General features: G+C 38.0%; 3 protein-coding genes across 7 annotated transcripts; 2 read left to right on the forward strand and 1 right to left on the reverse strand.

Annotated features, from left to right (window-relative positions):
* The first annotated feature begins 3 nt into the window (after positions 1 to 3).
* On the forward strand, positions 4 to 9,927 carry LOC120463200 (uncharacterized). 2 transcript variants are annotated; one of them, XM_039652126.2, is made up of 3 exons: positions 4 to 134; positions 2,242 to 3,396; positions 7,111 to 9,927. In XM_039652126.2, exons 2-3 carry the CDS (start codon positions 2,247 to 2,249, stop codon positions 7,329 to 7,331), a joined length of 1,371 nt encoding a protein of 456 aa, XP_039508060.2. In that variant the 5' UTR covers positions 4 to 134; positions 2,242 to 2,246; the 3' UTR covers positions 7,332 to 9,927. The 2 variants fall into 2 exon arrangements, with proteins under 2 accessions (XP_039508060.2, XP_039508061.2); XM_039652127.2 differs by having other exon boundaries at positions 32 to 129.
* On the reverse strand, positions 9,920 to 16,657 carry LOC120463190 (uncharacterized). Of its 4 annotated transcripts, none has more exons than XM_039652104.2 (4): positions 16,442 to 16,657; positions 13,182 to 13,787; positions 12,707 to 12,853; positions 9,920 to 10,927 (listed from the first exon to the last, which is right to left on the reverse strand). In XM_039652104.2, exons 2-4 carry the CDS (start codon positions 13,761 to 13,763, stop codon positions 10,091 to 10,093), a joined length of 1,566 nt encoding a protein of 521 aa, XP_039508038.2. In that variant the 5' UTR covers positions 13,764 to 13,787; positions 16,442 to 16,657; the 3' UTR covers positions 9,920 to 10,090. The 4 variants fall into 4 exon arrangements, with proteins under 4 accessions (XP_039508038.2, XP_039508039.2, XP_039508037.2 ...); XM_039652105.2 differs by having other exon boundaries at positions 16,446 to 16,656; XM_039652103.2 differs by having other exon boundaries at positions 13,182 to 13,802; positions 16,446 to 16,656.
* On the forward strand, positions 16,636 to 24,997 carry rnps1 (RNA binding protein S1, serine-rich domain). Its single transcript, XM_039652142.2, has 7 exons — positions 16,636 to 16,750; positions 18,377 to 18,544; positions 20,164 to 20,355; positions 20,443 to 20,548; positions 22,498 to 22,651; positions 24,055 to 24,196; positions 24,420 to 24,997. Coding segments are annotated over exons 1-7 (870 nt in total). The 5' UTR covers positions 16,636 to 16,748; the 3' UTR covers positions 24,526 to 24,997.
* The last annotated feature ends 704 nt before the right edge of the window (positions 24,998 to 25,701 follow it).

The following is a 25,701-nucleotide window of genomic DNA, read 5'->3' on the forward strand; positions in this document are numbered from 1 at the left end:
CACAGAATATGCGTGGCCCTCATTGGCTGAGGGGGTATCCCTTACGCGCGTGCGTTGGAGGCTGATCACGTCACCGCTCGCGCGCGCCTTCTTTTTCCCTCATTGATTTTCCGCGTCGAGTTTTCTGAGGTGAGGTAAGCGGTTCACGGTATTTCTCATATTTACACAACCATCACACACACTTTGCTCGGTTTGATTATGCGACAGTCTGATTTATTTATTGTTTTCATCGATTACAGCGATCCGTGTGTGTCTTTTCTGGCGTCTTCCTACTGAAACAAACATTTAGTGCAGCAGCAGCGAGCTTGAGGAGAATATGTTGAGTTCATTCAGAATCAGACCTGAGAGATTTTGTGCTCGTTTGTGTGATAGTTTCGATGTTTGGAGTGAGAGCTGTTACTGAATGTCAAGTTAAAGTTTGAAATTTGTGAGGGGAATTGATGGGAGTCGATCCCAAGTGTTGCCATTTCCAATAGCTAACTTCACCTTTATTTCTTCTTTGTCGACATTTATCTTTGGCAGATTACATTTACTTATTAAAATCGATATTTTAACACTTTATATTGCCCCTGTATGAGTAATGAACGTGGGAAATTTTATACATCCATGAGAATATAAATATTAAAGAAGTTTGACACAGGAAGCGTTACATTTCCTTAATTTTTAAGATTTTTATGATCTTTGTCAGTTTCTGCACATAAAAATCCTTAACATGTTAATGATTGAAATACCTTATTGCAATTAATAGTTATTATAAAGTCAAACTATAGATTCACACATTATGGTGTTGTAGTTATTTGCCTGTAGAGGTTTGTAAAGATTAGCCTGGCTCAGCCAGTTTTCGATTTTCTCAATGTTCATTTTCCTTCAGTACTAGGGCTTGGATTTGATTTCAGTCTTAATTCAATATTGACAAATTTGAATAAATATTAGGTAGGCTACAGTCTGGCTGCAAGTAAAAAAAAAAATCAAGAAAAAAATATATCTCGCATAATGCTGTAAACATACGGGAGAAATAAAATATAATGCAGTTTTCATTATAATAACAATTATGTAATGACAAGTAAACATAATAAATATATAATATAGTGCACATATTTAGCAAAATACTCCTCACTATTTTTTCTAATCGACTAATGTGCTGGTCATTAAATAGCTTTCCTGAGGTAAATGTAAAGTTCTGTGACATAACTTTTATCCTGCAGTTTTATAGACCTCTTTCTGTGGTTGAAAAACACTGATCGATATTATGTATGAGGCATATACCTTTTGGTAAGTTGTACTGTATCTTTAAATAAAAAGTAAAAAACAGATTATCGGTTTACTTGAACTGAGGCGCAGCGATCTGTCACAATGGACAGAACCTATAAAGAGCTGATTATTATTTTTTTCATCATATCAAAAGTAGCCTGCTCTGTCTAGTCTGTCGGTGTCAGTGTGAAAAGTGTCAATTGCGTAAAGCGCCTTTCACACAGGCCGCGAAATGCGCGGCACTGGCCGCTGGGTTCAACATTGCTCTTCAGATACAAAGCGATTTGCTATTTTGCTTATAAAAAGTTGAACTATTTTGAACCCAGCGTGCTTTGGTCGACACAGCAACAAAACGTCCCCGCGTGTATTTCGCGTCCTGAAAGGCGCTTGAGTCTCAAGCTGAATTCGTGACCGTTTGCTTTTAGAAGGGGGATAAATCGTCAGCAGAGTTCCTCCTTCCACCATGCTTCTACTCCATGTGAGGATTGTTTACATTAGTGATAATTATCACTGAGATGAATAATTATCGTCCAGTTTCCATCGTGATGACTGACAGATATCACGATGTTTAGACGGCATCGGCTAAACATCGTGTCCCCCCGTTTCCATGGTGACTCGTTACGCTTGGCACGTGATTCACCACAGTCACAATAGCACTGTTTGACAGATTCATAGCGCTTTTATTTCTGAATATTATCAAACTCGCTTACCATCTCATGAACTGTATCTTCTATTCCCATTCTCAAATATGTCATTATGTGTTTAGTGGGTTTTTGTCGTTTTGAAAAAAAAACGTTATAAATTATCTTGCTCTGTAACGTGAGTATGAGGAGAATATGTTGAGTTCATTCAGACCTGAGAGATTTTGCGTTCGTTTGTGTGATTGCCTCAATATTTGAAATGTGAGAACTGTTACTTGGAGTGAGTTTGAGTCTCTTTGAATTATTGTTGTTGTACTGAAAATGAAATGACTTTTTTCTTTCATGTCAGACCTGATGGACGTGAAGGAGGAGAGTGAAGAACTGAGTGAAGTGGAGGAGGAACATCATGTCCAACCTGGAGACAAACCTTTGAGTCGCTCAAAGACTAAAAAAACATTTTTAAAGAACAGAGCCAATAAATTTACAAACTGCATTCAGTTTGGAAAGGGTTTAACAAGCAAACATCTTAATATGCACATGAGAGCTCACACCGGAGAGAAGCCATTTTCATGTGATCATTGTGGAAAGAGCTTCTCAAAAAAACACCACCTTCAAAGACACTTGAGGATCCACACTGGAGAAAAGCCATATGCATGTGATCAGTGCGGAAAGAGTTACCCAGATAAACAATATCTTGAACTTCACATGAGAATTCACACCGGAGAGAAACCATTCATGTGTGAACACTGTGAAAAGAGATTCTCCGACAAAAAACGTCTTAGGCTTCACATGATAATCCACTCCGGAGAGAAGCCGTTCTCATGTGATCAATGCGGGAGCAGTTTCTCTCAAAAACAACATCTTCTAGGACACATAAGGATCCACACTGGAGAAAAGCCGTACGCATGTGATCAGTGCGGAAAGAGTTTCGCTCTAAAACACCAGCGTGTTATTCACATGAGGATCCACACCGGAGAGAAGCCGTTCTCATGTTATCAATGCGGAAATGCGTTTCGTGGGGCAGCGGCCCTGAAGACACACCTGACAGTTCATACGAAAGAGAAGCCACATTCATGTCCTGTGTGTGGAAAGAGTTTTTCACGGCTGATATATTTATATAAACACGAGAAAATACACACTGGTGTGAGAGAGTACATGTGCTTTGAGTGTGGGAAGACTTTTAATACAGATCAACATTTAAAACTGCACCAGAGGATCCACACTGGAGAAAAACCTTACAAGTGTTCACACTGCGACAAGAGATTCAGTCTGTCAACACATCTGAAAACACATGAGAGGATCCACACTGGAGAAAAACCTTACAAGTGTTCACAGTGCGACAAGAGATTCAGTCAGTCATCACATCTGAAATTACATGAGAAGATCCACAGCAGAGGGAAGCCGCACACGTGTGATCAGTGCGGAACGAGTTTCTCTTTTAAAACTCCCCTGATTCGACACATGAAGACCCATAAAGTGAAGAAACCACATCACCACAGTCACGGTAAGTAGTTCCCCAGCTAACAGACTGTTTTTCATATGACCGTTCTCCAAATATTCAGAACAAAAAATATTCTCCAAATATACAGAGCCAAATGTTGGTTCTGGGAACAAAAAAAAAAATCCAGTTTTCTTGACATTAGAGTAATGTGTTTTAAAGGGTACAATGTTCCTCAAACGTTCTTTCAACTCTAAAGCCTGTGTTATACTTTCCGCGTCACGTAAAAATCGTCATCTGAGGGTAGGGTTGGGTATCGTTCGAATTTGAACGATTCTGATTCCGATTCCTTGTTTCGATTCCGGTTCCTAACGATTCTCGATTCCGATTCTTTTAAGAGGCAGGGTCAAAAAAGTTTAGCTAACCTTGCTAACCAATGGTATTTCTGAAGGAAATAATCCTTTTGTCACAAATTTTGCATTTTGCCGAGATTTCGTTATTTTTAGAAAAGTGAAGCCACACTTTGGACCACCGACGTAAGCTACTCATGTTCGACTCGCGCGGTTATGCCAACACTTCCGGTAGACGCTTTCTTCTTTGGTGTTGTTCAGCGGTTTCTTCTTCCGCTCGGCGGACTGTGAATATCGAAATTAGGAATCGAAATTTTAACTTTTGAACGATTCCGGGAAAAATGAAAAGTTAGTCCCGGTTCCAATCGATTCTCGATACCCAACCCTATCTGAGGGTCTGTCCGTAGGTTCCTTGCGGACGTCCGTGTGCCTCCCATATTTTGTGACCGCGCGGTCAAAGTACGCTTGGCCACTACTAGATTAAAACCGCGAAAGCGCGGGGGTAAAAAATGGACGTCGATTTCGAAGAGAGGCTGTGCGAAGAAGTCCGTCACTACTAGGGATGGGCATTCGATTAATTTTTTTTTAGTCGATCGTCGGAAGAATTAACGATCGGCTATCGATTAATCATTTAATATTTTTATGTTCAAATTTATTATATTTCACTTTTAATAAATTAAAAATGCAATGAAAATACAACAATAAAGCGTGTTTTTCCTCGATTAGGTCTTTAGTACAAGATGATCAACATGTGGCAGTTAAACTGGGCGTTCGGTTAGGCTAAATTTGAAGATTTGCGCGGCGGTGCTCTAACTAAAACGCAACTGAACCTGCAGCTGCGAGTTGGCCCTCGTGAGACCCTCGTTTGTTCCAAAATAATAAAAAATAACTTAACCAAAAACATAATAACATTTAGATCTGACAGGTTTTGTCAAAATGTAACTCAACCAAGGCATGGAGTCGAGAAAGGGTGAGAGAGATTAGCCCACCTGACAATCAATTAGGCTAGGCTACTTAAAGCTGTGCAATAATTCCTGGAGGGAAATTAGCGAGAGTTTAGGCAAAATATGTGTCGGCAGAAGTAGAAATATATTAGGGACCAGTTTGTCAAGGCCTATGTTTTACAGTCTATGGTCAAGGCAAATAAAAAAGCTTGAAAAAAGCATGTCTTTGCTAGTGTCCCAGCCGATCTACTGCGCATGTGTGGAACGCGTTCACGGAGCGGACCTCAGCAGACAGTATAAACACAAGTAGTCCGTGTCCACAGCTGTTTTTGTACGCGCCCAAACTGGAGTATAACTGAGCCTCAAGGGATACTCTTATACACTGTTATTCCCTTAACTAAGACGAGTTGATGCATACCTCTCTCGTGTCTCAGTGTGTGCACTCACTTTTTTTGACCCGCTTACATCATCTTTTAAAAGTGACCTGTTTTCGATTTTTGCATTTACACTATCCACTGCTGAAACTGCCAAATGTAGACGTTCTGTTCATTACTGTTCATTACAGTAATGTAATGTCAACGGCGTTCATAAACACGCTGAAAAGTTGAATATGCGTGTTGATAGCGCGTCAAAAATGGAAATACGAATTGGCGTGTCATTAGGGGTGTAACGCATGCGGTTCGGTACGCATACAAACCGAACGGTTGTTTGGACCATTTTTCCTGCCGGCAAAATTCGTGCTGACGCGGCCAACACAACGTTGCGCAACATCAAATGGCAAGCGTAATGAAAGCAGAATGAAACTGCGCTATTCGGTATGTGCTTCACGGATCGTTTATCAGTTCGGACCAGCAACATCTGTGCAGCGCGAGCCGATCTCGATCAAGCAACACTGTTAGCACACCGCGCTAAGAAAACATTTGAATTCGCCACTGAGGTAATAACATCGCTGCGAGATCTAGTGAGATGCATTCACATTTCTCCGTTATTAACCGTAGATCTCTATTAGATCAAACAGCGCTGTCATGGAAACCAGGAGAAACATTGTGCCGTGAATGAACTAGTACTTTACGTCCACAGACCAGCAACATTCACCATGGATTTAATATAGAAACACTAACTGGAACCAGTTTGGCTGGAATGGTGAAATGCTTTCAAGTACTTCACACATCTTTTTCCAGCACTTCAAAATTCAAATATTATATAAATAAATATGTATTTAAATGTTATTTTTAATGTGATGACCAAAACATTATTTGTTCATCCTTCAAAGATGGCCCCCATTTATAAACCTGAAAGTTTCAAGATCTAGGAAAACTCACACTTATTTAAAAATATTTTTTCTTTAAACAAATAGGAAATTTCTCTGGCATTTCTTTCTTTTTGCTGTATCGAAAACGTACCGAACCGTAACTTGAAAACCGAGGTACGTACCGAACCGTGATTTTTGTGAACCGTTACACCCCTACATGTCATACATACGCCATTTAATGAGATCAGTCTACAAAAGACATGAAACTCATGCATTGCTCCACTGTGTGTATCCTTCGTCCACCATCGCGCGCCTATAATCGCACACTTTTTTAATGACGTACGACATGCATTTACTGGGGAATAGACCTTATTCAGAGCAGCGCCATGACGGGTATGAAAGTGAGGCTGTGAGGGATAGACTTACCATGTTTCCAATGGCATCCGCTGTAAAAAGCTGAATAAAGCTCCTAGATTACTTACAATTTTCCACAGCTTACATTGTCTGGAGTTTTTTGTCAACTGAAACCTCTTGGAAAGATATTTTTCCAGTGTTTCATGAGCAGAACAATCCCAAAACACATTAAATAACAGTACAGCCCATTGAAGAGCTGCATGACTATCCCTCACAGCCTCGCTTTCATTCTCATTAAAAATCAAAGATGGCGCTGCCGTGAATAAGGCGTATATTCCATTTGTCTGCTTACATGGCATACGCAAACGCACATATTCGATTTATTACTACATATGAGTGAGGCCTGAATCCGATGTGAGAAAATATATCCTGTCATATCCGATCTGTGCCACATGAGAGGAAAAAAATCGGATTTGGGTCACTTGAACCATGCAGTGTAAATGAGGCCAAAGTGTCTCGCGAGAGAGGTATGTATCAACTCGTCTTAGTTAAGGGAATAACATGGTTTAATGTGAAAAAATGGTGGACTATCCCTTTAATTTTGAAAAAAAAAAATCTCAAAAATTAAAATTCAACATTTTAGGAACGTTGATTTGTAACATTCCAAGAACATAAAAATATCCAGTTTCCTGAATGTTAAATTGAATGTTATTTAAAGGTTAGCATGATGTTCTTGAAACGTTCTCCCATGGTTGGAACCATCCTCAAACCAGATTTGATTGGTTTAAATTTACTTTTGAACTCATCAGTGATCTTGACTTTTTATTTCACATTTTTTCTCTCCTTTGAAATGTCACATGATTTAATTTTTATCTTTTAGACCCGATGGGAAACCTTCCACATGATCGATTCTGGAAGAGCTTCACGGATAAAGGAAACCTTAAGAGACAAATGAGGATCCACACTAGAAGACCATACACTTGTGAACAGTGTGGGAACAGTTTCTTAAGTAAACAAAACCTTAAGAATCATATGCGGATCGTTGTATGTCTATACCGCTGTAACCTTATAAATCATTCCCATGACCTGTTACACTCATAAACTGCCCTTACCTGCAGGTTAAAGATGTTAGACGTTAATACAGGGTCCTCTGCGGTGTCCTTAAACCAGTTCAGTCCGAGGTCCGTTTCACTGGGTGTTTGATAATATTAATATCTAAACTACAATAAAATAAAGATATGTCTGGGGAAAAATCACTCTAAAAAAGGTCGAATCGTTAGTTCGGATTTCATCAAAAATATGAGGTTGAGTAAATGACAGAATTTTTTATTTTTGGGTGAACTAACCCTTTTAAACCATTCTCCTCGGGTCAGTGTCACCCCTGGCATCAAGACAACCAGCCCAAGAGCACAGAATGAGTTAGATCTAGTGAAGATACACTGACAAACACAACAGGATCTCACAAATATTATAGCACCTCACCACATAGACAAATATTTTTTTTAGATTGTGTATCTTGCTACAATGAGAATTTCAGACACCTCCATGATTTCTAAGTGGGAGAACTTGCAAAATAGCAGGGTGTTCAAATACTTATTTTCTTCACTGTATGTGTATGCGTTCTGAAACTCCATGTGTGTGTGAGATGAGAAATGACCAAATGAGCCATCTTCACATGAGGCAATATATATCATTGTTCTCATTCAGTGTGATAGGGAACTGCAGTAAGAAATGTTTATAAATTAAAATAATCAATAGAAAGTCCCTCAATTTTTGTGATACCCCTTAAGGGTTTTAAGATATGTAATTTGTTTTTTAAAAAAAAAAGAGATGACACTGCTGTCAGAACAAAAACATCTAATGTAAAACTCTGGTGTGACGCTGTGTTCACTTTGGAAAGCACTGGGAGAGTAAGTGACCTGAACTGTAAACGATGCAAGTACTAATTATATTCACTGAAGAACGATAGTGCTCAGAATCAGTTCCAAACAAGTAAATATAGAAGAAGTCTTCCTCTCAATTTAGCTTAATAATCTTTGTCAGCAGACAATTTTTGTACACTTTAAATTGTTTTTAAATATGTGTATCTATTCATTTCTTCATTCACACTTGCATATGTTTGCATCAAAATTTTAGTGCTTGCCATCTAGTTAACTGCCAGCAATAGAATATTAACTGCTAAATGACCTTCTGGGGGCAATGCAGAATGAAGGTGGTTTAGTTATATTGAAAATACACCCTCGGTAGCATCTGAACGATGATCATTTTAATTAAATTGTTTTTGTGGAAAGGGTAACTTTTCTTAAATTGGTGTTAGCATTTAAAATAATAAAGAAAAGTGTTCCTAGGTACCTTACAGAGAGTATTATGTACTTGTAAGAGATATGCACAGTCATTCCACTAGGGGGAGTAGCCTACCACTGATATCTATTCTTGTAGATTTAAGTTTAAGGGGGAAGCTTTTTACTTCTTGCTGAGCTTCACTGATGATGCAGTTGTTTTGGTTTTCACTGTGCAGAAGAGAGACAATTGTGCTTTTTGATATTGTACAATTCATCCATACCCAAATTAAAGACTAAAAATACACATTAAAAGCGGTGTAGGCTATATAAAGGTCAGACCACTGCATTCTTTGCTGTCATTTGTTCAATGTGTCTGGAAATTGTCTGGACACAGCGTTGCCAACGCTAACATTAAAGATTGCTATTTATCAAATAAGATAAAATGGTGTTGGCTGGTACTGTAGATTTATATACCTAGTTGTAGGCCTTTCTGGTTTGGAGATTAACATTGTTGTTGTTGCTACTATTAAAAAAACATTATTTTGTTAACCTTGCCAATGCATGTCAAATATGTTGCTATGCAAACTAAACGCATTTCTGTGAAGTCGAGCTAACAGTTTCTGGTCCCATTGATTTCCATAGTATATTTTTTTTTACTACTATGGAAGTCAATGGGACCAGAAACTGTCTGGTTACTGATATTCGTCTAAATATCAGAAACAGAAAATCGACTGAATGGATTCGAAAACGGTAAAACTCAACTGTTTAACTCTGGGGGAGTGGTAAAATGAGCCTATTTCCAAAAAGTATCCCTTTAAATCTTTCATCATATCATATCTGTGTCATCCAATCAACTATTGCTGTGTTCAGGTTTGCGTTGCAGTATAATAGTATATTCTTTTACACGGTTGTATTGATACTGTGTACACTGTAAAAAAAATTGATGGTTTAACTTAAAAAAGTAAGTAACCTGGTTGCCTTAAAATTTTAAGTTCATTGAACTGGAAAAAGTGAGTTAATACAATGAAGTAGATTAATTTAACCATCAGAAACTCAAAATTATATGTTATCTGAACTAAATAAGCTATTTAAGTTGATTTGACAAAAGAAAAAATGTGATTACTACACTGTAAAAAAATATTGTTGGTTTAACTTAAAAAAGTAAGTAACCAGGGTTGCCTTAAAATTTTAAGTTGATTGAACTGGAAAAAGTTAATACAATGAAGTAGATTAATTTAACCATCAGAAACTCAAAATAATAAGTTATCTCAACTAAATAAATTATTATAAAGTTGATTTGACAAAAGAAAATATGTTGTGATAACAAATCTTGAAAATATTTTTTACAGTGTAGTAAATATTTTCACTGTTTGATCATGTGGAATAATAAAAAGACAACAGCACAAACTATGTCTACAGTGACATTTATTTCCTTTTCATATATATAAAAAAGGCAAAATTACTATATTAAATTAATTAAAATGAAAAACACTGATTATTTTTAAACTTGGTATAAGTTTCTCTGGTAACCTAAAAAGAGTACAATAAAGTCAAATAAAACGCACTGTAGCCCAGATTTCAGACGTTCTCCACCTTGATGATGTTCAGCTCGGGCTCGCGCGGTGAAACCGGAAGACTAGAGGACTGGTCCGCAGGGCTGCGCGTCTGGAATGATCCCTCTGCGCTGGTGGAGGCCATGTCTCCTGATTTACTCTCCATCCCAGTAAAGGAGTCTGTGTGTGGCTGTGAATACGGGAGCGTGCCGGGCGAGTACGCTTGGGTGTGGGACTGAGTGAACGTGGTGGTACGCGCTTGTGCGTGGGTGAACGGGGGCCCGCTGGAGGTCGGGCACTGCTGAAACCCGTTCATGGTGGGTGGGCTGAGCTGGTCCAGAGAGAACACCTCGATGCTCTCCAGACCAGAGTCGTGGATCTCGTTGTATCGCGTCTGGGCTTGGCTGCACTGAGCGTAGGCGCCCTGGCCCGTCGCCGTCTGGCTGAACGGGGCCGAAGAGGCCAGCGAACACGACGCCGGAGGGTCGAATTTGGACGCGAGGTCCTGCAGGGTGCTGAGGATCTGCTTCTGGACTTGAGTCTGCTGGGATTGTTCCCTCTCCAGTCGGCCTTGTTGGTCCACCATCATCCTCAACGCCAGGCCCAAACTCCTCAGCTCTGAGCCCAACGACTGGATCTGCTCCTGCAGGGTGCTCACCGAGGCCGGGTCCAGGACGCTCCGCTGGGGAGGAGGAGGAGAAGGCTGGTTGGTCACGCTTTGGACCCGTGCGGAGGGGGATGCATTTTGGGATGTCGCCGGGTCAGGGAGGCGGATGTCAACACGGGGAGGAGCGCGAACAGGAACACCCACGCGCTGGTTCATCCATCTCCTGTGAGGACTGGCTCCTTGGTGCAATAATCTCTGAAAAAGCCATTCATCACATATGTGGGTAAGAAACAGTTATAATAATAATTTTTAGTAGTAGTAGTAACATACAATTAAATGTATACTTTTATTGTTGCTTATGGGATACTTAACCAAAATGTTATTATTATTGGTTGTACATACTGTGTTTTTCATCTCTATTAGAGCCTGACCGATAAAGGATTTTGAAGGCCGATATCGATACAAATATTTTTGGGTTTTAAAATCCGATATTCCGATATATCGGCCGATATTTTTTGGGGTTTTAAAATCCGATATTCCGATATATCGGCTGATATTTTTTGGGGTTTTAAAATCCGATATTCTGATATATCGGCCGATATTTTTTGGGGTTTTAAAATCCGATATTCCGATAATTCGGCCGATATTTTTGGGGGTTTTAAAATCCGATATTGCGATATATCGGCCGATATTTTTTGGGGTTTTAAAATCCGATATTCCGATAATTCGGCCGATATTTTTGGGGGTTTTAAAATCCGATATTGCGATATATCGGCCGATATTTTTGGGGGTTTTAAAATCCGATATTCCGATAATTCGGCCGATATTTTTGGGGGTTTTAAAACCCGATATTCCGATATATCGTCCGATATTTTTTTGGGTTTTAAAATCCGATATATCGGCCGATATTTTTTTTTTATTAAATATTGTTGGATTTCACACACGTGTAAAAGAGTAAAAAAGAAAGAGTAAAAAAGCTAACTTTTCTGCACAAGATACGTTTGATACTTTTTCTCTATGGCTAAATGTTCACTCCTCGCAAGTATAACTTACATTTTACAATGCAGGGACTGTAACTAGAGATATGCTAGTCAGTCCTTCCAGAAAAACGCAGAGTTTTTTTGTGATTGTTGCGGGCAAAAATCCTTGATTACGCGGCCCGTTTTCTTTAAAAATGCGATGGAATATGCGGGATATTTATGCAATTTTATGCGATGAAATTGCGGGAACTTGCAAAAATTGCGGAAACTTGCAAAAATTGCGGGAATTTGCAGTGAGTTATTATAAAAATGATTAGTAATAGCAGTAACATGCAATTTTTAAATGTATACTTTTATTAAGAAAAAATGTGCCTATTGGTTATGGGACACTTAACCAAAACGTTATTATTATTGGTTGTACATACTGTGTTTTTCTATCTCTAATAGAGCCCGACCGATAAAGGATTTTGAAGGCCGATACCGATACAAATATTTTGGGGTTTTAAAATCCGATATATCAGGCGATATATATTTTTTTTATTAAATATTGTTGGATTTCACACACATGCAAAAGAAAAGCTAACTTTTCTGCACAAGATACGTTTGATACTTTTTCTCAATGTCTAAATATTCACTCCTCGCAAGTTTAACTTACATTTTACAATGCAGAGACTGTAACTAGAGATATGCTGGTTATAAATGCAGTAATCGTTACTTTATTTAGGCAGAAAAAGTTCATTGTGGTTTCCAAGCTCATTAATGTTAACGTTAGCGGTCTTCCACTGATGATAGTGGTATTAGCTAGTCTATGATGAGCCATAATTTAACAATAGATGACATCATACTGCAAATTGTAAAACATACATTTTCAATATAACAGGCCAAGGAGAGATAATTGAAGCGTGTTTCGTCCGTTTTTATTTTATTTTTTAAATATTCATTTATCGGCTATTATAACTGCCAATACCGATATTTTGGAAAATGCCTAATATCGGCCGATAATATCGGTCTGGCTCTAATAGTACTGGGTTTATGATGATGCTTCATAACTCACCATGTTTGGAGGTCTGGCTGTCGTGAGGTCATAGGAGGCTGTCTGTGGTAACACGAGCTTTCTCCCATCAGGACCAGAGAAGCAGGACGGGTCTCGTCTCACCGACACCGACACCTGCTGGCCGGTCTGGGGACCGCCGTCTCTTACCTTCACAAAACACGTGGATTAGGTAAGGCAAAAAAATATAATCACACACATTTATATATATGTATATTTATACACTACCGGTCAAAAGTTTTAAATCAGTAAGATTTTTTATGTTTTTAAATGAAGTCTCTTCTGAAAAAAATAAGTTATCTGAACTAAATAAATGATTTAAGTTGATTTGACAAAAGAAAAAATTTTGTGATAACAAATCTTGAAAATATTTTTTTTACAGTGTGTCTTAACTATCGCTTTTGATCAATTTAATGCATCCTTGCTGAATAAAAGTATTAAATTGTTAAAAACACATATATTTTGTATATGTTAGTACCCGCGCTCTGTGGAGCAAAGCCTTATCCAGGAGTCGTTTGCGAGCCACTAGCACAGGATTGGCAGGTGAAGGTGTGTGTCGTCGTCTGACATAAGAAGCGCCGCTCATCGCTCCCGTCCCGACCCCCGAACGCGGCCCTTGGACCCCAGCATTCTGCGACCCCTGTGCCAACGAGGTCACGCTGACAATCCGGATGTCCTCGTCTTTCTCCCCGCCCGGAGCCTCTCTCCTCCCTGCCGGACCCGTCCCAGAAGACTGCCCTCCTCTCGCATCCGAGGAGGACCCGGCCTGTTGGGAAGCGGCGACTCTGGAAGCTTCTCTGAGGAGGTTCCTCAGCTGCTGATCGCTCCAGCCGACCCGGTGCGTCTCAGGGCCTGCTGTCGGCCCCGCGGGCCCGCTGTTCCTAGCGGCCCCGTCCTCCTTCCGAGCTCGGCCTTGAAACTCCTTCAGGAAAAGGTAGATGGCCTGCGCAGACACCTTGATGTTCTCCAGCTCCAGCACGGCTTTGATCTTCCGGAAGCTCAAGCCCGCCTCCCGCAGCTCCACCACCTTGCGCTTGGCAGCGTCGTCCAGTCGGCCCATGCTGGACAACACGGTAACGGCACACTAAAAAGCGGGATTCTAGAATTAATGCAAAAACATTGTTATGTTCGGAATGAATTATTACGTCCACAAATGTTTGTAGCCTTTAAGATTTGATTGGTACAATAATAACAAATAAGGCTGTTAATGGCTGTTATTAACCCTCTGATGGTCCTCGGTCACTTCTGACCAAATAATTTTGAATTATGAAGTTTTGAATTATTAAAAATCACGTCTTCATCGGAAGGTTATGATACTTGGTGACTTTTTTGGCATGTGGTACGTGAATACAAAAAAAAAATTTGAGGTCATGATCCGAGCAGGCTAAGTGGTCGTAAAAAAAATAGTCACACTCGTCGTCTTCGGTCAGAAATGACCGACCCATAGGAAATGAATGGGAAATTTACACACAAAAAAAAAAACAGAAATTCTCTGAATTTTTGTTTGTACAATCTACAAATCGGCCACGATTCTTAAAAGAAGTACACCGCAGTAAAGGGGTGACACTCTACAACATCAAGAGTGCAAAAAATTTACACACACATACAAACACACTTTTATACACATACACACCAATTAATTCAGACTAGAAAAAAATCTGTTTTGAATTTTTAAAAATCACAGCTTCATCGGAGTGTTACGAAACTTGGTGACATTTCTGGCATTAGGTTTGTGAACACACAAAAAAATTGAGTTCATGATCCGAGCATGCTAAGTGGTCGTAAAAAAATTAGTCACGATTTTGGTCTTTGGTCAAAAATGACCCCCATAGGAAATGAATGGGAAATTGACAAAAACACAAAAATTCACATTTTTTTACATTTTTTTTTTACATTTTTTTAAAAAAAAAATAAGAAATAGTTTTCGAGATTGTTTCAATTATATATATTCAAATCCATCAAAAAAAAAAAAAAAAAAGTGTTCATAAACAGCTGGGGAATTCACATGCCTCTCCATAGAGAGCTGTACATGCCATCTAGTGGTTACACCATGATTCTACGCTTTTTCTCTATACTGTAACCAGATGGTGCTAATTTTCTTCAAAATTTTTTTTTTTTTTCTGAAAGCCTAGACTCTTTGTTAAACAAAAGTACTGCATTAATATTTAAAAATTAATTAATAGTTTAAAAATAATTTATATTAAATATTAATTTAATTTATTTAATTAATATATTAAATATGCATAAATATTAATAAATTCAATCAAATTGTCTCAAAATACTAAATTAAAAAGAATAAATATTATAGAACAAAAATAAACTGCATTGGTTTTACTGGGATGGAAGAAGTTTCATTTTAGGCTTCCGGTCACTTCTGACCAGGAAGGCCCATGACGTGACTCATAAAGGAAGACCATCAGAGGGTTAAAACTAAAGGATTTAGCATTAAGCTTTGTATTAGTAAAAAACCTGTAGTATTTTCAAATGACCACCCTCATATCCCCCCGAGACAAGAGATTTATGTATTTTTTGTCTGGAAAAAATCCTCTGATGATGCACAAATTGTAAAGATTACAGTCAGTAGTAGGGTCTGTCCTGCATGTTCTCAACCCGCCCATAGAGGGCGATCTCACTCACAGAATGAACACATACACATGCCATTTAATATGTTCTATGTGCATTTTCTTATATTCATAGTAATTAGATTAAATGCACGAGGCTACATTGATGGACCAAAGATCTATTAACCCTTATCTGTGTATTATGTGTATGACCTTATACGTGTCTTGACAAAAAAGTAATGTGTGACTAATGTATGACTGAGACAAAGGGCCTTTTACACATTTAGCAATTGGATGCAATGATGTGTTAGTGTTGGGACATGTTTTTAAAGGGATACTCCACCTTTTTTGGAAATAGGCTCATTTTACCACTCCCCCAGAGTTAAACGTTTGAGTTTTACCGTTTTCAAATCCATTAAGCCGATTTTATGATATTTAGAAGAATATCAGTAACCAGACAGTTTCTGGTCTCATTGACTTCCATAGTATATTTCCTACTATGGAAGTCAATGAGACCAGAAACTGTCTGGTTACTGATATTCTTCTAAATATCAAAATATCGTCCGAATACTTTAGAAAACGGTAAAACCCAACAGTTTAACTCTGGGGGAGTGGTAAAATGAGCTTATTTCCAAAAAAAAAAAAAACGTGGAGTATCCCTTTAATGATGACATAGAGGGAGTCAACTATAAAGAAGAAAGGACACCCTCCATTCTCCGTCACACTCTACAGGCACTCGACTGTTTCTTGCAAGAAAATAAATAACCTTTATAGACAATTGGTATATTCGTGTCTCTTATTCAGTGACGTAAAATTGTTTGCCAAAACATACACATTTGGTTGTATTGAATGTCAGTTTTGTTTCTTTTGAAATTAATAAAGAATGAAAGACTACTATACTTTGCACTGTATACTTAAAAAATATATGGAATAGCAAGTACTATTTCCAAAATAATGTTTCAGACAGTGACGTTATCAATGTTTAGCTCGTCTGCCAGTCTAATAAGTGCCCTTTAACCCTGGAATTGGAAAACAAGCACAACACACCAGCATGAGCAGCTGAACACCTTGCTAAAAAGGTTTAGCCTAGCTGTGGTTTTCCAAACACCACCAAGTACAGATCCCTGCGTGTGGATCTAGTGCACTCAGAACACAATAGAAATCAAACATCTCTCACCTACTGCGACTTTGATGGTCAGTTATGTATGTTTGAAGCGACGATATGCCCCATTATGAAGTCACATGACGACGCTCGCATCCATGTCCGTAACGTGCGTCTGATATTGTCAACACAACAACAGTAAGTATCGATGAAACGCACACATTTGTGTTTTTACTTTATGATTATTGCATTCACACACGCCCCGCCTCCTTCAGACTGTCGCGGAGATAGCGTCATCACGTCTGCGCCCTCACGCACACGTCTTTAGGACGCGACAGCTGTTGAGCTCGGCGTTGAATGTGTCGCGCTCTGCTCATTTATCATGTAAGTGTGAATGTTTATTATATTCAATATTTATCTCTTGCGACCGATTTTGTGTCTCGTAAATGTGGTTGTGTGTACGCAGAAAGATATTAAACGCGTTTCTTGTCATTAATCGGCGATATTTTGCATACGTTTGGTTAATATCGGCGGGGTTAGCATTAGCTCACCGCGTTGAATGAAGATAATCAATGTACGTAATTATTTTTAAAAACAAAGCCTCAATTCTGTTTAGGATTTGTGTTATATTTTTGTAATAAAATAACTTGTTTTATACTTTTAAGACAGGAGTTTTCAGTGCGTTTGTACGTTTCCATGTATTTCATGCTAACGTAAGTTAACGTTATTGTTTTTGAGCATCACTTTCTACTTGAATTGAAAACATTTTTTTCTTCTAAGCAATCTAATGATAATTATAGTAAAATAATCTTAAACTAACTTTTGATTTTAAAAATAAAATCCCGAAATTATGTTATATTCAATACATGAATGCATAAAATACAACTGACAGTGTAAATATAAAACATTTATTTCATTTACATTTTTACATGTTTTGATGACTAAAATGTGGAAAATAAATATGAGGATCATAATGATGTTCAGTAATTAAATCAGTAAGAAGTTCCCAATTTTCTCAATTTGTTGTCTTATGAACTTTCTTGAAGAGCTTGTCGTGATTAATATTAATAATTGTTTCCATCATATTTCGGTCAGTGATAAGGGAGTTTTAAAGGGTTAGTACACCCCAAAATGAAAATTCTTTCATTAATTGTAAATGTAAACCCGGCCAGACTTGTGTTCATCTTCAGAACACTAATGAAGATGTTTTAAATGAAATCTGACAGCAACGAGCTACCACTTTCAAGCCCCACAAAGACGGTAAAGACAATAAGACATCAATAAAGTATTTAATGTGACAGTCCAGTGGTTTAACCTCATGTTTATAAAGCATCGTGACTGCTTTATTAGCACACACACACACATTAAAAAAACATAATTTATCACTTTATTTACAACATATCAATCTCCAATGGATCAATGTATGCTCTTGCATCAACAGAACAGATGCTGATCTAATGAATGCGCTTTGGAGATTAATATTTTGTAAACAAAGTGATGAATTATGTTGTTTTTTGTGCACTTGCATCACTTCATAAAATTGAAGAAAATCTATGGAGTCAACATGGATTACTTTCCAACCTTTCTCGGACTTGAAAGTGGTAGTTGCGTTGCTGTCAACGGAAGGACAGAAAACTCAATTTCATCATAAAGATCTTAATTTGTGTCCTGAAGATGAACCAAAGTCTTACGGGTTTGCGTCGCCATAAGGTTGAGTAAACGATAAATGATTTTTGGGTGAACTATCCCTTTAAGAACGTCTTCATTGTATATTTGCTACCAATGTCCCTTATATACAGTAGTATTATTAAATAAGCATCCCTCCCCCTCCAGCTATACGCTTTTAATATCATGTGCAAAAAGGTGTGATATGCAATGAAAAACACATTCAAGCTCTGAACCGAGTTAAACTGCATTACGTTATTGTGACTGTGACGGCTCCCTGGTTTATGAGATGGAAAAATAATAGTTTATCAGCATTGTTCCGATTGTTTTTCTTTCTTCGTTCAGGGCACCATCACCAACCAAGCGCAGGGAGCGTTCAGAGGACAAACCCAGGGAACGAGGGAAGGAGAAGCCTGCTGGGAAAGAGGGAGCGGAGAAGGAGAAGGATAAGGAGAGAGGCAGAGACAAGATCCGGAAGCGGCGCAGTAACTCCACCGGGAGCAGCAGCAGCAGGTCAATAACTCTTAATGTCATTACAAGGAGATTTAGGCAATATTCATATCAAACTATGACACAATACGTAATCATAATTGCAGAAAATGTAATTGAGCTGCTTTAAATAGCAATAAACGGGCGTGTAAACACTTGCATATGTTCCACTCTGACCAAAGCGGATGATGATGATGTAATGCGACTCATGCGCAGGTGTAAACTAGAGCCAGACCGATATTATCGGCCGATATTAGGCATTTTCTAAAATATCGGTATCGCAAGTTATAATGGCTGATAAATAAGTATTTCATAAATAAAATAAAAGCGGACGAATCACGCTTCAACCATGTCATGAGTGTTGGAGTTGTATAGTTTGTCCACCAGAGGGCACTCTACACCGTCCCTGTCGGCAACAGTCGTGTATAACGCTCCACACATCCTGCAACCTGCTGATCCAGCCAGAGAGAACCAGTTATAGTCATATTATTTTAGTTAAAACTCATAATTAACTACAAGGGAAATCTGTTAATATTTTGTTGCGTTTCTAAAATAAAAAAAAATAATAATATCGGCCGATATATCGGATTTTAAAACCAAACATTTGTATCGGCATCGGCCTTCAAAATCGGTCGGGCTCTACAGTGATAAAGGAGGAATCACGTTTTTAGGCTTCTGAAGAAACTGATTTCACGTCGATAGCGTTGTGCTACATGAATATAACGTTGTGTTGATGATGGGCGAACACAGAAATGAAGAGAAAAGATCCAATATATCCATAGAAATGTTTTGCAATTCACTTAAGCATCCTTGCATCTATAGATTAAAACACGCCTACTGTGTGTGAATTGACGTATGTGAATAAAACAATCACAATTATTAGTAAATAATCAGAAAAATGGAAATTGCATGTGAAGAGGAGTGTATAATCTTACTGCGATTTAAATCCTCACTCTTATTATTGGAAATAGTCACATTTTATGAAACATTGATCATTGATTAAGGTTAACCCTTTAATCCCTGAAGGCATTTAGTTTACTCATAACTCAAACTCTAGCAAGGAGAGTTAAAAGGTAGGTATTGTTTGATGGAAAGCTTTTTACATTTTTAAAATGACATTTGGATTTTCTTATGCTTAGAAATGGCTAATAAAAGACAAATATTTTTTAATTTTAATTTTGCATATCTTTCTTATTTGACATGCAATAACTCAGGAAGGAAAAAAGGTAGGAGGACAATTCTCTCTTTTTTTTTTGGTGAAGTTCCCCTTCATCTGGATCAAATGTTGTTGTGATTATAAAGTAATCAAAAGTTACAGAACCAAAGTACCCTTTTGTTCATAGCCCTTGACACCCGGAGGGCATTTCTAAATTTATGTTTGCCTTCTGTGAGGAATATCCTGTGATCGAAGCAAATAATTTGACTCAGGAGAATCCACTTAGTAATGATGTCATTTTCTGCAATCAATGCATGTTTAATGAAGCTACATTTGATTTTACTTGGCTACTTGTGGAGTTGTTTTAACTTCATGAGAGAACATCTTTAGATCCAAATGATGGGTTATGGTGAGTTTGGGCTGTGCAGTTTTCACACACTGAGCATGTTTCGTGAAGGTTTATCGGGTTAAATGTGTGTGACTTCAGATCCAGGTCCAGTTCCAGCTCCAGCAGCAGCTCTGGGTCCAGTTCGGGATCGTCCAGCGGGTCCAGCTCCTCTTCTGGTTCCAGCCGCTCCGGTTCCTCCAGTTCCTCTCGTTCCTCTAGTTCATCCGGGTCCTCTGGCTCTCCAAGTCCAGGCCGCCGTCGCCATGACAACCGGCGCCGCTCACGGTCAAAGTAGGTTCTTGGCTTTGTTGTGATATTAAATAATGCCCCGGTTGTGCCGTTGTCACTAACTGAACGTGGGTTTGCACTTTTAACCAGGTCCAAATCCCAAAAAAGGACCGATGAGAAAGAGAGGAAGAGAAGGAGCCCGAGCCCCAAACCCACCAAACTTTATCTGGGAAGACTCACCAGGAACGTAACCAAGGTACGCTTGAAGAGTGCTGCACGATTAATCCTTATTCCTAAATGACAATGTGACTTAATGTCTGTTTAACATGCGTGACCAGTGTTACTTAATGTTAATGAATGAGAGGATCTGAACGCTCTCATTAAAGGGTTAGTTCACCCAAAAATGAAAATTCTGTCAGTATTTACTCGCCCTCATGTTGTTCCAACCCCGTAAGACCTTCGTTCATCTTCAGAACACAAATTAAGATATTTAAGATATTAAGATCACTCCTGCATACAGTCCATAGGCTTCTTGAGGGAATGGCTCTTGCTGTCCTCGAAAAGTAATTGAAGACATCGTTAAAATAGTCCAAGTGACTACAGGGGCTCAATCTTAAGTTTATCAAACGACGAGAATACTTTTTGTGCGCAAAAAAACAACAAAAATAATGACTTTATTTCAACTATTCGTTTATTTCTCCCTCTGCGCGAGTCAGGTTACTAGTTTAATAGCGTAAGCTTCTGTTATTGTACGTCACACGCATCACACACACATGACCAGCGTCGGCCAATAGTGAGCCTACGTGTGACGTAGCTCTACGCAATCACACTACGTTAACTGACTACAGGCTCATGGAGAAGGAAGTGAATAGTTGAAATAAAGTCGTTATTTTTGTTGTTTTTTTGCGCACAAAAGTGTTCTCGTCGTTTGATAAACTTAAGATTGAGCCCCTGTAGTCACTTGGACTATTTTAACGATGTCTTTAATGACTTTTCGAGGACAGCAAGAGTCATTCCCTCAAGAACCCTATGGACTGTATGCAGGAGCGATCTTAATATCTTAAATATCTTAATTTGTGTCCCGAAGATGAACGAAGGTCTTACGGGGTTGGAACAACATGAGGGTGAGTAAATACTGACAGAATTGACATTTTTGGGTGAACTAACCCTTTAAATATGGCAGCGACAAAACTTGTGCTGCTAAAGCTTGAGATGTGAAACCGTTTAAACTTTAACCGTTGAAAGTATAATCATCACACTTCAACATTTATATCTGCGTTAGCGCTGAATCGGAGAGAGGTGAGAGACGTTCCTGGTGAGAGAACAGTGAGCATGTAAATGTACTGTATGAAACGGCGTCTTTTCAACCACACTATCATTATTTGTGTTATAGACATTTAAATAAGTGGATAAAAGTTTATAGTTTAGGTATAAACGCAGATGACTGTGGTGGTGATCAGAATAAGAGTATTGTATTGCTTCTATTACGCCAGGAGGTGGCGACAAGTGAGTGTTTAAAAGAAATGTTTGTCACTGAGTTTAAGATTTATTCACAAACGCTGATCCATCCAATAATGAAACGAGACATTGACTACATTCAAATAATTTTTTTAAATTATTTGATTCAAATTTATATTTTTTTTTTTAAAGAATGAATTTTCATAACCTCTAGTTTGCATGTTACTTTGTTTAGTTGTCGTCTTTAATTTTTTTTATTAGATATAGATTCAGATTATCAAGTTGCATCTTTAAATGTAATTTACAATGCATGTTTTTTAAAGGCGGTTTTCTCAAAAATGATCTGGAGACACTGTTTTCTGATTAATGGAGTGATATCCCAAAAACCTGAACAAATTTAAACATGAATTTTGAAGCTGAATCCACTGTTCAGATTTCTAAAACTTATGCAAATTGAATTGATTACATTTGCATATTTAAACATTTCAGAAAACCTTTTCAGGGATTTAACAGCAGCATTAAGTATTCAAGACATTCAGAAATTGAAGGGAAAAAAAGAATAAAAGCAATTAATATTGTGTAATTTAAGTATTTATATATATATATATATATTACAGAAAGTATGAAAATGAACACATACAATTTTTCTTATCTATCTAAATGTTTTTAAGTGTTTAATTTCGATATGCATTTCTGAAAATTGCTACTCCTGTAATGCTTTGTGCTTCTGTGCTTGATTTCCTATAGGAACATATTCAGGAGATCTTCTCAACGTATGGCAAGATCAAGATGATTGACATGCCTCCCGACCGTCTGCACCCTAATTTGTCAAAGGGTTACGCTTATGTGGAGTATGAGTCTCCAGAGGACGCACAGAAAGCCCTGAAACACATGGACGGAGGTAAAAAAGCAACTCAATTGCGTCATTATCGTTAACTAAAACCATAAAACACTTTTGTAAATAAAATAAGTCAACTTATGGTAACACTTTTCAATAAAGTCCTGTTAGCATTAGTTAAAGGTACAGTAAGCAATTTCTGAGAAACGCTGTTAAACGTGGAATTGGATCGAGCAGCGCAACACACTTGTAGCCAATCGGCAGTAGGGGGCGTGTCCTCATGATGGGGGAGGAGAGGGAGATCTGAAGAAGAGAGATGGCTGAGAGACATTACAAAAGAGGAAAGCTCAGAAGGAATATTACTGGAAGAAAAGGGTTATATAATTATTTTTCAGCAAGTCTCCAAAAATCTGTTAAACTTAACCCTTGTGCATCAAATGAAAAAAGTTACACAGGTAAAAAGAGGACAGAAATGTCCATGTCATAAAAATGTGACCCTTTGGAGCACAGACTTAAGTTTGGTATCATTTTAAAGACGACCCTTTGCAGATTATTGCTGAAGTAAAAAAATAATAATAAGTAAATACAAAAAAAAAAGTTTATAAAAAATATTTTATATAAAATATATATTTTATAAATCAGGTTGAACTCAAAACTGCAATAAAATCAAAGCCATAAATCTAAATAGGTTGTGTTCCAAATTTGAGGTTGATATCTCAAAAAATGAGCTTTCGGTAACAGTTTATTTGGGCGTAGTGACATATTTTCCCCATCGGGTGGCAGCAAAACCCCACTGGAGCTCACAGTGATTGGATTTGAATTTGCAGTTTTTCTCTCTCAGTATTACAAACACACACATGCGCACACACACACATACTAACCACACTCTGACATCCATACCAACACACCCACACAAATATTGTTGCATAATTTATCCAGTTGGATCTATAATATGCCGAACCAGAAAACAGGAATAAAGTGATATTTGTTTTATAGGCCAAACTTAAAAAAAAATGGCACCATCTGATAAAAAAATAGTAAAAAATGAAATTTTGAAGCCTTGCCATCAGAATGAAAGCCTCTTAACTAAGATTGCATAATTTTATAGTTAACTGAACTGGGGATTAAAAATGGCAGTTTTAATGAGTTTTAATGGGGACATTTTTGTCCAAAAGGTGCTGAGAGGGAGTATTTTTTGTACCTATAATGCAAAAAAAAAAAATTTTTTAAGAAACTGACAGTGAAATAGTAAAATTCCAATAAAAATACAAGTTTTTTGCAGTTAGCTTTAACACAGGCAAAGTGATCAAAAAAACAAAACTAAAAAGGACAAAAATGTCCATGAGGATGCACAAGGGTTAAAGTACTAAAATAAATAATAAATGAATAAAACTGAAATAAAAATAAGATTCAAAAACAAAATGTGTTTGTTAGAAGTGTTTCTCAGAGTCTGCCGTTTTCCTCAGGTCAGATCGACGGTCAGGAAATCACCGCCACTGCTGTCCTGCCCCAGAGGATTCGCCCCCCCATGAGAAGACCGTCCCCCCCGCGCCGGATGCCTCCTCCGCCGCCCATGTGGCGCCGCACGCCGCCTCGCATGAGGAGAAGGTGGGCTTTTACACTGTTTCAGTCTGTGCAGGTCGATGGGAACCAATCTAACTGGCCTAAATGTAATTTTAGTCCACACTTCGCACCTGTTTCCAATGTCCGATCTGTCCTTTCACCTCACGTTTCTGTTGTTTTCCTGGCTTTCTGTGTCTTTATCAGGTAATAAGCGCACACACGTCTGTGATTTATCTTTGCCGAAGCTGACAGTTTGTTCTTTCCACAGGTCTCGCTCTCCTCGGCGACGCTCCCCGGTGAGAAGACGCTCTCGCTCCAGGTCTCCAGGTCGCAGACGGCATCGCTCCCGCTCCAGTTCCAACTCGTCCCGTTAGCCGGCGCTCCATTCTCACCAGTGGCTTCTCCTGTCAGCCCTTTCATTTTTTTAGCTGGAGATGACAAAGAAAGTGTCTGGTTTTATTTCCTTTTCTCTAGTACCCCTCAGGATTGTACGTAAAAGCCCAGTCTTATAACATCATCAGTGGATGTGCTTGGTTTTTTTTATTGCCTCTGTGTTCGTACTCTCACTGGGATCGTGCTAGATGCTTCATTTTACTGTGACTCGTTTTGTAATGTGCTGTACTTTTTGTTTTCTATTTTTGAGAGACTCAGCTTTTTACCGGTTTATGTTGTGTGATTAAAATGCATGAACTTTTGTATTCAAATGTTTGCATTTTTCATGGAATCGTTTCTGTTAGTGACATTAGCGACCTTTCTCGAAATCACCACCTAATCCTGTAAAATCTGATGATCTGTAAGATTGAAAACAGAAAAATCAATAAAGCAGTTTAACAAGTAAAGTCATCATTTATGTTGTCCTATTCAAATCTGTGACTACTTTTTTTTTATTAGATGTTTTCCTTAGTCTTTAGTTATTTTATACTTGTAAAACCTGAACAGTTTATTGAAGCTATAGACAAAATCTAAAATCATCAGAGTTTTAGCTCTCATAGGATATGGATTCTGAGAATATGGAACTCATTATCTATACTTAAACTAAGCAAAAATATGCAATTATGTCCAAATAATAAGATAATAATAAGAATTCTGTAAATCAATTAAGTTTTTATGACAGAATAGCAAAGTACTTGCATAAAATGCATTAAAATAATACCAGTTGTCACTCAATCTTTAAAATTTATGCATTAGATCCAGCATAAACTCCGGTGTTCTGTCGATTTTTGCTGCCTTGTCGAAAAATGCTACCGTAGCGCGAATTGATCACAGAATGCCGATTAAAGTCGTATGAAATACAATTATAATACAATTCTAAGTTATGAGTAGCTACTGTATACTGTAGACTATTGTTTTTATTTTTAAAACGGTGTGAAAAGTAAAAATTATCATAAAATATTCATCTTTGACTTGTCAAAGTACACCTTTCCTCATAGTAACTGAAACTTTCAGTTATTCTTTTTCAGCTGGCTGACCGTACAAATATTCATATGGTAGTAAGCATTTTTAAAGGGAGAATACATTATAACAGGAAAATGTACCTTTTGTAAAAAAAA

This window comes from Pimephales promelas, chromosome 3, assembly GCF_988280905.1.
Source record: "Pimephales promelas chromosome 3, fPimPro1.hap1.1, whole genome shotgun sequence".
Classification (NCBI taxonomy): Eukaryota; Metazoa; Chordata; class Actinopteri; order Cypriniformes; family Leuciscidae; genus Pimephales; species Pimephales promelas.

Excerpts from the sequence above, each read along its gene's own strand:
- LOC120463200 (XM_039652126.2), top strand. The coding sequence starts at position 2,247 with ATGGACGTGAAGGAGGAGAGTGAAGAACTGAGTGAAGTGGAGGAGGAA. Across the intron at positions 3,397-7,110 it reads ACCACATCACCACAGTCACG|ACCCGATGGGAAACCTTCCA; the intron begins GTAAGTAGTTCC and ends TTTATCTTTTAG.
- LOC120463190 (XM_039652104.2), bottom strand. The coding sequence starts at position 13,763 with ATGGGCCGACTGGACGACGCTGCCAAGCGCAAGGTGGTGGAGCTGCGG. Across the intron at positions 12,854-13,181 it reads CTTTGCTCCACAGAGCGCGG|GTAAGAGACGGCGGTCCCCA; the intron begins GTACTAACATAT and ends TGTTTTGTGAAG. Across the intron at positions 10,928-12,706 it reads CAGCCAGACCTCCAAACATG|AGATTATTGCACCAAGGAGC; the intron begins GTGAGTTATGAA and ends TGGCTTTTTCAG.
- rnps1 (XM_039652142.2), top strand. Across the intron at positions 18,545-20,163 it reads ACCGGGAGCAGCAGCAGCAG|ATCCAGGTCCAGTTCCAGCT; the intron begins GTCAATAACTCT and ends GTGTGACTTCAG. Across the intron at positions 20,549-22,497 it reads TCACCAGGAACGTAACCAAG|GAACATATTCAGGAGATCTT; the intron begins GTACGCTTGAAG and ends GATTTCCTATAG.